Below are 14996 nucleotides of genomic sequence, written 5' to 3'. Positions count from 1 at the left end.
TCACACTCTTCCCCTGCTCCAGCATGGGGTCCCTCCCACAAGAGACAGTCCGCCATGAACTTCTGCAATATGAGTCCTTCCCATGAGCCGCAGTTCTTCATGTACTGCTCCAGCGTGGGTCCCTTCCACAGGGTGCAGTCCTTCAGGAACAGACTGCTCCAGCATGGGTCCCCCATGGGGTCACAAGTCCTGCCAGCAAACCTGCTCCAGCGTGGGCTTTTCTCTTCATGGGTCCACAGGTCCTGCCAGGAGCCTGCTCCAGCGTGGGCTTCCCATGGGGTCACATCCTCCTTTGGGCATCCGGCTTCCTCCATCAGCTGTGGGTGGATATCTGCTCCCCCATAGACCTCCATGGGCTGCAGGGGGACAGCCTGCTTCACTGTGGTCTTCACCACGGGCTGCAGGGGAATCTCTGCTCCGGCGCCTGGAGCACCTCCTCCCCCTCCTTCTTCACTGGCCTTGGTGGCTGCAGAGTTGTTTCTCTCACATATTCTCACTCCTCTCTCCGATTGCAGTTGCGCAGGTTTTTTCCCCCTCCTTAAATATGTTCTCACAGCGGCGCTACCACTGTTGCTGATGGGCTCGGCCTTGGCCAGAGGTGGGTCCCTCTTGGAGCCGGCTGGCATTGGCTCTGTTGGACACAGGGGAAGCTTCTAGCAGCTTCTCACAGAAGCCACCCCTGTAGCCTCCCTGCTACCAAAACCTTGCCACGCAAACCCAATACAAGAATGTTGCAGAAAGCAGCACCTGACCCAAATTTTTTCTGGTCGGAAGAGAATTAAACAGAGAGTCTTTCTTCTGTGTAACTTCTTTGCTAAGTATTAACAAACACCACAGTGTTGAAATTGAAATGAACTGAAAATGAGGGAGGAATGCTCTGGGATATGGAAACAGTACAAATTTATCAGCATGAAATGGAGAGGGAGAGGAAGGGAGGGGAGAAGGAGAGAAAAAGGATTTTTCAGCAGCTACATGGATTTCTGCTTCACAAAGCTCTTATTCGGGCAGGTTCATTTTGTTTCAGCACTTGTTTTCCTCAGAGCAGTCTGGTGTTTGGTTTTTTTTTAATTACTTTTTTATTATCGGAAATACTGTAGCTGCATAACTTTGTCTAGCGTGTGTATATTAACAATGTAAAAAAAGTCACTGCATCACTGCAAAATTGTCAATGGTTATGGCAATATGTTTGCCTACTTTCTAGAATATCTAATTGTCACTTTTTTTTGTTTTCTACAAAATCAGTCTCTTGCCAAAGAAATCAAAGAGATAACAGAAGAAATGGATAAGAACAAGAATTTATTTGCTCGGATATTTCCTGAGAATGGTGATAATAGGGATATTATAGAAGACACTTTGGATTGTCTCCTGAGAAGACTGACCTTGCTGGAGTCAGTAGTAAACCAGAGATGCCATCAGATGAAAGGAAAGCTCCAGCAAATAGCGACTTTCAAGGTATGATGCCCATCTGAAGGAATTAACAGGGGTACATGTCAAATGGGGATATAAAGGATGTGATTCTCAAAGCAATAAGAATTTTTGGTACCAAATCAAGAGAACAAGTTTTCACAGGTTTTTACTGAAAATCAAACTACTTCTTAGGCTATGCAAAATTTGGCACCCAAATCATGATCCAAAATTTAAACTCTTTGCTAGAAGCCTTCTGCAACTCATGCAATTATTGTGGAAGTGATCATTCATCCCACACTTTGTCACCCTGCTGGCATTGCAATAAATGGAAGTTGTTAACTACTGTTCTCAAAGGAGAAAAAGCAACTCTAGAGTTCCACTCTATGATTTATGAAATTATAAAATCTGTAGAGTACACTGTTTTTATTAGCTGTGATAAAATAGAAAGCATAATACTGATTCCCACCTTTCTGATCACCTTCAAGACATCCCATTATTCTATAAGAGCTTGTATCTCAAGCTGTCTGTAGTGAGCAAAGCAGAAAAAATGAAGTGAGAAATGTTCGCTTTTAGAAATCTTTTCAAACGGGTTCAGAAATGCTTTCAGACCTTACTTGGTCTCTACCTTCTTTCCTATTCTTATCATATAAAGCCTCCACTATGGTTTAATTTTAATGAAAAAAACATAAATTCCAGCAAAAAAAATTGGAAAACAGATTGCTGGTGTCTGTAGATTAGGATCATCATTTCATAGGTTGTTACTACAGGATTTCTTTCTAAACTCCATAACCTTTCCTCTGCAGTGGATAGGAAAAAAAAAAAATTTCAACAATTTTCAATAAAAGGCCTTCCTTTGCTGAAGAAAGGAGACAAGCTGATTAGGATCCCGTACCTTATTGTTATACCAGAGATATTTAATATTTAAAAGAATTACTACACGCAAAAATAAAAAATCAGAAACACACTCCTATATAATGCTAAAAGTCTTAGAGAAATGTACTGATTATTTTCCTTTTTACCAATATTAGGAGTTTTGTTGGGATGAATGCATAAAAAAACCAATTGATTGTAGCTTGGCAAAATTGTTAAGTATGTATGTATCTAGTCTGGTAAGGTACTCTAAAAGTTGTAATGTGTAGTTAGCCCTGTAATGTGTTGAAGCCTTGTTTACTTTTTTGTAATATTTGCTCAAGTTTCTAATGCAAAAAGCTTGCCTTAAAAAGTACAACATAGCTTGTTTATGAGCTATGTGATTGAACAGACTACACAAGAATAACATATTTTTGTTAAGTGAAGCTAGCTGACCCTTACTAAATAGTCATCTAATTGGAAGGCAAAAGCAGAAGTGTGTTCACAGGTTATGTTTTGAATAGGAGTTGGTTTAGCTTTTTGCTCATATATATCCAGTTACGGATTTTCGGCAACGTTGCATATTTTGCATTGGATAATTATGGTGCTTCCAATGTTGAATAGTTTTTATGCCTTAGTGCTGACATTGTAACACTGTAATGCTTTAAACTTTTCGAAATCTAAAATATTTTTCAGTTGGTTTTGGCTGTGATTGGCTATAATTTGTTGTTGCTGTCTCCTGTAGAATGACCTGAAGCTCCTGTTTACATCGGTGGCTGATAACAAATATTTAGTTCTACAGAAACTAGCAGAGGCAGTTGAGAGACCAGAAACAGAACAAATGCAGGTATTACCAAATGTCTATTATTTGGGCAGGGGCAAGGGAAGAGACAAAGTTTCTATTCAAGGTGTAACTGGATTCTAGAGAACAGTTGCTTTTTATGGGAGAATGTATGTGTTCGCATAAAGTATGTGAAAATAAGTACTTCCAAGAGTCTACCACACATGCTTATAAATTAAAAAAAAACAACCACAAAGTGTCTTTATCATCTCCTCAGCTGACCCTAGTTACGCACATACTGGGCACTATTTGAAAGAAAAAAAACTTCAATGAACCAAAAACATCTAAAGTTTGGCTGAGCTGTTTGACTATTACACTTTATTAAAAACCAAAGGCACTTTCTTCTGCACTGGTTTATAGTAATATCTTGACTGTTATTCATTTTAATTTAAGGCAATAATGTTTTTTTCTTTATCAGGAATTGCCTGATGAATAATGAAATAATAGTATGACAAAATACATCCTGTTTCCTTGTTTCTGTTTTGCCAATGAGAAAAGTGAACGAAGTATGTTAAGGGCTACTTTCTACAGATGCTTCTTGTTACCCAAGAGCTACTGTTACCTGGTTCCAGCAGATGACTGAGAAGAGGAGACTTATCCTTCAGCAAAACAGAAATACTGCAGAAATACTGGCAGCTAAACAGAAATATATATATTTGATGGAATTTTAGTTCATGTATAAGTAAGAGAGCTGGCAGCCTGTGTCTTTCTTTCCTATCTTCCGTGATACGAAAGACTGGTAAAAATTTAGCTCCTATATGATTAATTTAACTACCAAATAGGAGAATGACATGGTAACAAAAACAACTGAACTGATTTTTTTTCTGAACATCTACCTTGGCTGATAAAACATTCAAATTTAAAAGCATTACTGTTTGTTCAAAATGTGATTGGGAAAGTAGAAATAAGGCCTTTAATCAGCCAGGTAACTTAGCTGCATGAAGTGTAAATTTAGTGACTATATTATGCATACTTCGCATTACTAGGAGTCAGGAGTTCTACTCACATATATAGTTTAAGCATTTGGATATGCAGTTTCCAGGAAAGGGCCTTAACAAAGGACCTTAACTACAGGAGTCTACCTTGTGCTTTTAACTTTGTTGTAGCTTGCATGCATTAATTCAGCAGAGACTCCTAGGCTGAAAGACCTTGTTTCTTGTAGCTTCCATTGAAAAAAGCCAAATTATCACCTGCATACACTTGCAGATAGCAACCTGTGTGCTTTCAGTTGTCATTTTCCAAGTACAAAAGGGGATGTACAAGTCCTTTTCCTTGACAGTAATTTTGGCCCTATACTAGTCCTGTAAGGGAACTGTGCACAGCTCTTTGCATGTCTTTTGCTGTGATCATTGTTTGCTTGGTGCTCAGATATGACAGGAATGAGTGTTAATAAAAAGAATGCTTTAAAAGAAGGTGTTAGAACAACTAATAGTCCTTTTGTGCCTGCACCATATAATTAAAATGTGGAACTTCACAGCAAGGTTTTGTATAAAATAGTGTATGATACTAAAACAGTTTGTTATTAAAAAAACAATAATGCCATATGGTATTTAACTTTAAGAAACAAGCTGGGCTCTCCCAACTTTGAGTTAATACTTTTTCTTTATAGTATCCTTTAAAATTTCAGCAGACTGAAGCACTGATTAATACTTCAGGCAGAAAACAGAAAAGGATGTTACTGTATGGCAGCTGCAGTACTGTTATTAAACCTTCAAACTAATTGATGTAATTTTCAAATACAGGTCATACTGCAGGCAGAAGAAGGTTTGAAGGAGCTAGATACTGGAATCAATGAATTAAAGAAGCATGTAGACAAGCTACAAATTGACCAACCTTCTCTGCAAGAGCTATCTAAGATCCAGGTATGGTTCTTAAGTTCCATCCTAGACCTGTCTGGTGATATCAAAGGTATTAGTATGCTCCTTTTTATTGTTCATAAGGCAGTTTAGGAAAGCATATTTAAAAGCATTTCAGTGTGTATAAAAGATTATTTTCTCCTTGATTCACCTAGTTTTTCTACTTATTGCATTTTCAAATTTTCTAACATCTCTATTATTAGCAGTATTAATCATAAAAAACACACAAAAACATGTTTTGCTTCAGCTCTTGTTGAGTCCCTGTTCAAATAGATCAAGTTAAGCATGGAAATATAAATGTCTGCTGAAGGTTGAGCCCTGTTCTCACCACTGTCTCATGATCTGGGGTTTAGTTCTCTCTTACATCCGTCATTAAAAAAAAAAAAAAAGGAAGGGTGTGAAGGGTGATAGATAGCTAAGTGTGACCTGAAACTGGAAATGTTCTGCTTTTACTAGAACACCTCTCATGTTCCTGCATACTTTCCATTAGACTTGGTTTTGAACACACCCAAGTAGTAGGACTCTTATCTTAAGGCTCTCTGAAGTAGGTACATGTGGGCAATTGATCCAGAACTTTTATAAAGCTGTTGAAACTCCTTTGCGAGCAGTTTGGTGCTGAGGCAGGGGAATGCTTAAGGAACAATCAAAGAGAAGGTTTATGGCTGAATTTTACCCTTTATAATGACATAATAATAAATTGGAAGCAAAGAAAACAACTGAAACTGGACCGTAAATTTATTAAGCCAACAAAACAGTGATCTCAATTAAAAATTAATGACGTAGAGTTGTGCAAATATGTCTTTTTCCCAGTTCTTTATCCTTTTGGTCTTAGAGCCACCTGCTTATTTTTGCTGTCAGATTATGTGTAGATATTCTCCTCCCCTTGATTTCAGTTTTTAGAAAAGCCTTTCCTTTGCTTTTTTGACAGTTGCGCTTCTCACAATTGTCTCTTTAAATCTAGACGAGCCAGCTGCAGTCTGAGGGTGGGTACTTTGCTGTAGCACTGGATGGTCGTAGAGATATTTTGGTTTATTAGTGTCTGGATGCCTTGTCTTGATCAAAAGTACGGGCTTACATTCACAGTCAGATGTATGTTCTGAGAATACAATTCTCAAAACCAAAACAAGAAAGTAATCCTGCTCAGGTGAAGAAAAGCATCTGTAGGTTGTTCTCACTTTTATGGTTGAGGTATGCAAGATGAGTAATAGCACACAGGAACTGATGAGATTCTTCCTTTTGGCTCGTTTTGTAATTTGGCAGTATGGGCACACTGTGAAATACACACTGCACTCTTTCTACACTTCACTGTTCTATATAGAGTACATTGCTATTTTGGGCCTGGTTTGGTTTTTACTACGGCTTGTATGTATCTTGCTTGCTACCAGTAAGCTGCTGGGGCAGGAGAGGGAGACAAATTTGGCTTTGAGATGCCTGTAGTCTGTAGCCATGTAGTCCATCCAACCCCCTGCATTATAAGAAGCAAAATGTAAACAGCATCTGCAGTGTGCAGTAGCCACGCAGTAGTCTGGACTTTGACTTAAGCCCAATCACCCCACTCCTTTGCTACTTAAAGCAAGCCTTTGGGATTCTGCTAACTTTGTTCCTGAATGCATGCACTTGAAAGAGTTGCAGGTCTTGCTGATTTTTTTCTCTCTTTAAATGGTGACTTGTTAATTTATCAATTAAGTCAGTATATCTGCACAGTCTTTTTGAGCTGGGAAGAGATGTTATTCTGCTAGTATTCACAGAGGAATAGAGGGACAGTAAGGTTGCTTATAGCACGACATGTGTAAGGTGTGAAATAAGAATCACCATTGCTACTCTTTACCCCCAAGGATATGTATGATGAGCTGATGATGATCATTGGATCCAGACGGAGTGACCTGAATCAGAATCTGGCTCTTAAGAGGCAGTACGAACGGGCTTTGCAGGACCTGGCTGACCTGTTAGAAACAGGCCAAGAAAAGATGGCTGGTGACCAGAAAATTATTGTTGCTTCTAAGGAAGAGGTTCGATCGCTACTTGACAAACATAAGGTAGGAAACTGTGACATATTTCAGGACTAATCATGACTGTAAGCTTGTACACAGCAAATTGCTAACCTTCTGTTCCTAAAGGTTCAGGAGCTTTTCAGAATGGTGGGCCAATATTAAATCAAGATATATTAAAACTTACTGTATTTTAAATTGGAATCAATGAACTGTTCTGACTGAATAACTTTCAAATGCTCTGTTGAAGGTGAACCCAGGTAGATCACGTTTTCTTCCTCACTCTAATAACAAGTTCCTATTCTTGTCCTGTCATGCTACATAGCAATTTCATCCACCGCTCCATTTTTTTCCAATGGAAATTTACATTTGCTAATAACACCCACAAAATATAACAAGACTTTTCCACATTTTTTTTATTAGGCAGAATTTTTTGGTGCTGTATATCTGATTTAAGCTATTTTTGCTTATGGAATCAGAGTTGGGATATTATTTGCATGGAAAGGCTGATCTCTTTCTTCCTTTAAAAAGGCCATTGCCCTTTTTATATTGTGTGTTGGATTTTGTGAAATATTGGTGGAGACCTAATTCTATGTCTACAGCTGCTTGATTGTACTGCCGTTGTCTTAAAATGTTTTAGTGGTAATGAATTGAGTAACAATTGCACTTTCTCTTCTCTATTCTCTCTTTATCCTCTCCCTCACACCCAAATTTCTCAGGAATATTTTCAGGGGTTGGAGTCTCACATGATCCTGACGGAAACGCTCTTTAGAAAGATGAGTAGCTTTGCCCTCTTGAAGGAAACTCGGTCACATTCAGAGCTAATGACACAAGCTTCAACTGTATTAAAGCTGGCTCATAAACGAGGTGTGGAGCTGGAATACATTCTAGAGGTGAGAATTTCCGTGGCCTTTTCTGTACTGCCATTGTGATCAACCACCTGGATATTCTGTAATGCTGATTTCCTATGCTTGGACAGCGTTGATGGACATCAATCCCTTTTGTCATACACACAAGGCACTGACAGACTATGTGTAATCTTTGCTATTTAACTGTTGTGACCTTCAGGTGACACAAGTTGTGTTCCTCTAAATTTGAAAGAGCTGCTTAGCTTTAGCTGACAAGGAACACATGACAGCTTTATCCATGTGTTTTAAGTAAAAGCTGAGCTTGACACAGAGATGGTGTCGTCTTTTAGGTTCACTGGACATTTGTACTGTTATTTCTGTACATTCACAACCACGCAGCTGTAGGATTTCATATTGCGAAAGCAAATAATAAAAATTCTAGATACCCAGATCAATATTCCCCGTGTACATGGATAATTTGTGCTTGCAGACCTGGATGCGTCTGGATGAAGATTACCAGGAACTTACCAGACAGCTAGAGTCTGTTGAAAGTAGCATCCCCACTGTTGGTTTGGTGGAGGAGACGGAGGACAGGCTTACAGACCGGATTACACTTTTTCAGGTTGGTGCTTTTTAGACATTCTTTATGGAAGAGTTGGATGAAAGGGACCTCTGAAGGTCATCTACTCCAGCCTCCCACTTGAAGCAGGGCAGTTGCCATGGGCTGGATCAGCCACAGGGTTGGAAACTTCGAAAGATGGAGATCCCACAGCCGAGCTGGGGACCAACTGCAGTGCTGCACCACCCCCTACTGAAAAGGTTTTCTATAATGCCCAATCTAAACCTTCAACTTTCAGCTTGTCACCTTTGTCCTTTTTACATTGTGTGGCACTACTGAGGAGCATTTACCTCTATAACCTTTTTAATTCCACTCCAAATAGTTGTAGGCCTTTGTTAGACTGGCCCTTAGCCTCCAGTTTGTCAAACTAAAATAAGCATACCTCTCTCAGCCTCTTTTTAAAGGACACGTGCTCTAGGTCCCTAAACATCTTAATAGCTTTACACCAGACCCTGACTACTTCCTTCTTCTTGAACGCAGTGGGAGGTGGGGGCAGGGCAGAATCAGATGCACTAGATGTGGCCTCATCAACACAATGTAGATGGGGATAATAAAATCACTTAAATTGGTTTTTTACAGTCCTAATGTACGCCAGTGCTGTGGCTTGCCTTATTCATGATATCTTGGTTATGGAAGATGCCAGGTTAAATACAGGAGCCATTCCCTTCCTAGCTTGTACTGAGAAACAGCGTTATTTTGCCCAAGGCACAGAATTTGCAGCTCTTGTTGAGCCTCCTAAGGTTTCTGCTGCCTCCAACCTCAAGTTTATCAAAGTGTCTCTGGACTAAGTCTGCCATTTTTTGTGTCAACCACTCTCCCTATGTTAGTGTCATCCACAAAGTTACTGAGGGAGCACTTTCTGTCATCATCCATGCCATTAATGAAGATGTTGAAGATGTTTGGGCTCAAATATCAACAATCCCTGGAGTACTCAGACCATTACAGTCTGCCAGTCAAACATCGAGCCTTTGATCACTAGTGTTTGAGACTGGTAATGCAGCTAGTTTTCAACCCATGTATCCAGCCCGCAGAAGGACATGGACCTGTTGGAGCGAGTCCAGAGGAGGACCACGATATGATCAGAGGGCTGGAGCACCTCTCCTATGAAGACAGGCTGAGAGAGTTGGGGTTGTTCAGCCTGGAGAAGAGAAGGCTCTGGGGAGACCTTATAGCAGCCTTCCAGTACCTGAAGGGGGCCTACAGAAAGCTGGAGAGGGACTTTTTTACAAGGGCATGTAGTGATAGGACAAGGGGTAATGGCTTTAAACTGAAAGAGGGTCGATTTAGATTAGATATAAGGAAGAAATTCTTCACTGTGAGGGTGGTGAGGCGCTGGAACAGGTTGCCCAGGGAAGTTGTGGGTGCCCCATCCCTGGCAGTGTTCAAGGCCAGGTTGGATGGTGCTTTGAGCACCCTGCTCTAGTGGAAAGTGTCCCTGCCCATGGCAGGGGGGTTGGAACTAGGTGATCTTTAAGGTCCCTTCCAACCCAAACCATTCTATGATTCTCTCCGCTTCCGGAGGAGGGTCCTGTGGGAGACAGTGTCAAAGGTCATACTGAAGTGAGTCTCATCCACAGAGACAGTAATTTTGTCATAAAAGGCTGTCAAGTTAGTGAATCCAAGCTGAATATTCCTGATTACCTTTTGGTCCTTTTTGTCCTTGAAAATGGATTCTGAGGGGATGTGCTCTATGATCTTTCTAGAGAGCATGGTGAGGCTGAACAACCTGCCGTTCCCCAAGTTGCCTTCCTCCTTCTCAAATGCAACAAGAACTAGTAGTTTAAATATAGGTTGTCTACCACATCCTGTTTTTTCCGTCTGTTCTCAGAATGAGAATTCTGGTCTAGTGTTTTGTCTTTGTCTCATTATACACCAGATACTTTAGTTGGGGGGTGTGGGGGGGTGTTTTCTTGTTTTGTTTTACAGAAAAACATCTGCCAAATTTTTCTTGCAAATTGACTTCTTGTCTACTCTGAATTTGTTATGTATATTGTTCTCATATTAGACAGCTTTCTGCTTTTGCAATGGTATGAGGAGATCTTAAGCAATCTATTGTGTGTGGGTTTTATTTTGGTTTTGTTTAATGCTAGGTATTGTTTGTGTTGGTCCTGACCCTAAATTAGTTTCCCTCTTTTGTTTCTCTTGTCAGTTACATAAATTAGGTTATTCAAATCCAGATTCTTACGCTCATCTGTGGCATAATTTTTAATACCTTTTTTTCTCTCCCTGTAATCATGTTTAGGTTAAAAATCCATCATAATTAATTTATGGCTATCTTGGAATTTTTTATGCTATTTTCTAGGAGTTATACATTTATTTGTGTATATATGTTGTATGTAAGTACACACACAGACACATGTATATAAATATAAAAATTCTGTTAAGTTACTAGAGCTCTATTTATGTGAAAGAAAATAAGAGTGATAGAAAGTTTATGTACTCACCATGAGACTGGTAGTTTTGTACACTTTATCTTCAGATTAGTTTCAGCATAACTGAAAAATTGGAATGCATGTACATTTTGTGCTCAAGCTTAGTCAAATATATAGATGTTTTAAAAATCTGTACTATTTGTGTAATGATAGCAGAATTTGGCAGGTATATTTGCCCGTATATACAAATTCTTTACCCATCCACAAGTCACCATTTAAATGAAGTCTGTCTCTGCTCCCCATTGGATTCAGGGTAAGAGTATTAACAGCCTTTCCTCTTTCAGTACCTTTTTTGATTTCTTTTGCCATAACAATTGGCTTCTGCGTTCAGGAATTTGGATGGGGGGCGGGGAGTGATCTTCTCTTTTGTAGCCATGGATAGCAGGAGGGTAGATAAGTAAAAGAAGAGTTAGATGACCAGAGAGCTGAAGATAGGCATTGAAAGGGCTGAAGTGTGGCCACTGTTAATAACTTGATATTGAACACCTTTAACTTTCATTGCAGTAGAGTTTTCAGCAGATGGTACATTAAGTTCTGACATTTTAATCAATTTCTCTCAGAAATGGTGTTGCCCATGAAGATTCTTTTGAAATTGTTCAAGTGTAAAATATCTACACTAAGGAGGAGTTCATCATAAGGAGGTGTCAATAGACATATTGAAGTGAGGGGACTTATGACAGCACGTTCAGATTTTTGAGCAGGTTACCTGCATGATGGTTCTCAGGGAGTTCTAGAGCTGGAGCAGAGGGAAAAAATGTGATGTGCCATGGTGACATTGGATACGCTACAAAACGCAATAAAAGAAAACTAAATTTTGGGAAAGTGTGGTGGCAGAGACCTACAGAGCTATCTAACAGTCTCCTCTGTCATTACAGCATCTGAGATCTAACCTGACTGAATACCAACCTAAATTATACCAAGTGCTAGATGATGGGAAAAGGCTCCTTTTTTCTGTTAGCTGCTCAGATCTCGAAAGTCAACTGAACCAACTAGGAGAACACTGGTTAAGTAACACCAGCAAGGTTACCAAGGAGCTTCACAGGCTGGAGACAATACTGAAGCACTGGACAAGGTAATGCTGATGTAATGGATAGTATAAACTTATCACCTGCACTGTTCAGGTCAAAGCCATTCTGAAGCCGGAACTATTAGATTTGACGCTTAAAAGAAAATACTTTGAGATAGTTTGTCTACTCTACAATATCCTACTTCTGTTCCATACAAGTGCTATCACACTGTCTCATTTGCAATAAAACATGTACTGGATAACAGCTGGTGGGAGGAAGTCAGAAGATACCTTACTTAGATGACTAAGTTAGAAGCCCCATGTCCATACAGGTTGATGAGAAAGGGTGTGTACTTTGCTGGGTAGCATGAGTAGCCTCAGCATGTTCTGATAGGGGTATTGCCACTGCTGGTTCTCGTGGGTCTGTGTCACTGCATATATGGAAGGGAGCTTTTAGCTGCCTTTAGTAATGTTCATATGCTACTTCTGAAATTAATTCTCTAAGTGATATACAAGCTTTGTCTATTATTCATAATATCCCTGGCTTGTTGGCTCACTAGCCTTTCAAGAGAGATATGTAAAGGGATTGTATGTATAAAGGTTATGTGAAGACACTCTCATTCTGACATCTCATTAGTTGCTTGGCATATGAAATGATACGGAGATAGCTTCTGAAAAAAACATTAAATTTCTTCTCTGAGATACCTTGTGGTAAAGCTTTTGTAAGATTGAGCCTTCTAATGGAAAGCAAAAATGTGTTTATATGTGTGAGGTGGGGTGGGGTGCTGTTGCAGCTTGCTCAAACAGATTGGTAACCTAGTTACTAGTCCTTCATTAAACTTAGCTTTTCCTAAGAGGCAAAAAGAAGGCACTGTTAGGAATTGTGGGTGTAATGGCTAAAATAAGAGCTTCCTGATACCATGCTTGTCTTTAAAATTAAATCACATTTTTCTGAAATTTAATAAAGGAAAGAAAATATTTTTATTTTAAATCTGGCATATAGTGTCTTCTTGTAACACGTGGAGGAGACTGCTCAGTTGGAGGCAAGAAGTGGCAATGACTGTTTTAGTTTTCTTTAAACATCTTTACAGGTATCAGAGTGAATCGAGTGAACTGACACACTGGTTACAATCTGCAAAGGAGCGACTTGAGTTTTGGAGCCAGCAGTCTTTGACAGTTCCTCAGGAACTGGAAACAGTCCGAGACCACCTGAACTCCTTTTTGGTAAGTTATTCATGGACCTGGGACACCTTTTTCTCCCCAGTTACAAATAAAGAGTTGAGCAATCATATGGTTATACTTTTTCTCATCATTGAAGTAGTGAGTATGCAAAAAAAAAAAAAAATCTGCTTCTGTAAGTGAGCTGTCCTTCAAAAAACTGGTGTGTTTGCACATTCAGCACTCCTTTGCTATATGCAAAGATTGTAAAGCTTGATGATTCTGAAAACAGAAAAGGGTTTTATGACCGAAAACAATTTTTATTCTCACTTGGTCTGAAGTATAGCTGATAAACACTAGTAGAAAGTACATATTTTTGAAGGGAAGGTATTCTTAGCTTTCTGAGGTAAAGCTTTAAGTACAGTAAACAAGTGGTTGATTATTTCCACAAAAATGATTCTGCTTACAGGAGTTTTCAAAAGAAGTGGATGCTAAATCATCACAGAAATCTTCTGTCCTGAGTACTGGGAACCAGCTCCTCAGGCTGAAGAAGGTGGATACAGCAGCATTGCGTGCGGGATTGTCCCACATCGACAGTCAGTGGACAGAGCTGCTCACACAAATCCCAGCAGTACAAGAGAAATTGCACCAGGTAAGGAAGGCCTTTGAAATTCCAGAAAATTCAGACCATACGGTTGGCACTGGTTTTGAGAGATAGTTGTTCCCTTCCTCAATTTATCCATGTGAGGCAACATAGGAACAATGTTACTCCTGTTTTAATGTGGGAAAGCTTACACTCATGTCCAAATCCTGTCTACCCATACTGTCTAACACCAATTGGTGATAATGTCAAACTTTCACGGTTACATATGTTAAATTTTAACCAAAGAATAGATGAGGATTTTTTCAACGTGTTGGTATGCTTTTTAGAAAAAGGGAGTTCACATCCCTGTGCCCTGTCAGATTTGGATGGTGGCTTTGTTCTGATTGAACAGACTGGGTTCAAGCCTATGCAAGACAAAATAAATCTAAAAACATTGTGCAAGGTTCCTGCCAGTGTTTGTAGGAGCAGGAGGGTTTTGGTTGTGTAGTTTTGGGTTTTTAATGCTATAATACTGAAGGTAAAGAATTATACTGGTCTAAAAGTTGTCTTAGTATTTAGTTGCTAGGAGGTTATCAGTCTAAGCGGCTGCTTCAGTTTATAATTTGGAATGCTTTCATAATATCATCATCGTGATATAGGGGGAGAGAGCAAGGGTAACAAATGTTACCTGAGTCTATTATATTAAACAAAATAATGTCATTCAGTAGTTCTCTGAACTGTCTTGTAGTGCAAAATGCGTATGTCTACCTAAAAATGTCATAGAACACGTTTCGGAGTAACTAAACGTAAGCAAGCACTACTGTATCAAGTGTTGAAAGTGAGTCTTTTAAGAAAAAAAAAAACGTACTATTCAAAATCAGCCCACTTAGAAATCACTACCACAGGAAGAGTTGTGTAAAATTGTTTTCCATGGGTCTATTCATTAGTCATTTACAAGGACAGGAAAAACATAACTTAAAGTTGATCTTCTATGTAAGCCCAATACAGAATTGTGGAATGAGAATGCAGAACCTTTTGAAGTCAGAAATGGAATCTTTGAGTTTGTCCAGTTTCTTTGTACAATGAAGAATGGAAATAAGAAGGCTTTAATATAATATTTTCTTATTAGGATGCATGCAGTTAAGAAATATATCTCCTATTAAAACCTACTTTTTTTTTTTTAAAACTTTTTTTCTTTAATAAACTTCAGTGGTATGTTAGGGATGTAGAATAACATGGTAATAACAGCAGGTAACCGAAATGTACTATGGTAATGCAAAGCAAGGAATTCTTACCATTTTCTTCACAACATGCATTTGAAGTCTGTTATCTCTACAGCTCCAGATGGACAAAATTCCTTCTCGCCATGCTATCACTGAAGTTATGAGCTGGATTTCCCTGATGGAAAA

At 39.2% G+C, this 14996-nt stretch overlaps 1 protein-coding gene across 1 annotated transcript in view; it reads left to right on the top strand.

Annotated features, from left to right (window-relative positions):
- The window catches only part of SYNE1 (spectrin repeat containing, nuclear envelope 1), a 258380-nt gene that overhangs the window by 175890 nt on the left and 67494 nt on the right, over window positions 1-14996 (top strand). Inside the window, 10 exon segments of the mRNA XM_009324159.1 lie at window positions 1243-1452; window positions 3002-3103; window positions 4840-4959; window positions 6789-6989; window positions 7661-7834; window positions 8280-8411; window positions 11716-11912; window positions 12938-13070; window positions 13474-13656; window positions 14926-14996. The exon segment at window positions 14926-14996 is cut by the window's right edge and continues 82 nt beyond it. Of these exon segments, the coding sequence (XP_009322434.1) occupies window positions 1243-1452; window positions 3002-3103; window positions 4840-4959; window positions 6789-6989; window positions 7661-7834; window positions 8280-8411; window positions 11716-11912; window positions 12938-13070; window positions 13474-13656; window positions 14926-14996 (1523 nt within the window).

This window comes from Pygoscelis adeliae, unplaced genomic scaffold (assembly GCF_000699105.1).
Source record: "Pygoscelis adeliae isolate BGI_AS28 unplaced genomic scaffold, ASM69910v1 Scaffold105, whole genome shotgun sequence".
NCBI lineage: Eukaryota > Metazoa > Chordata > Aves > Sphenisciformes > Spheniscidae > Pygoscelis > Pygoscelis adeliae.
This window is presented reverse-complemented; position numbering and strand designations above follow the sequence as displayed.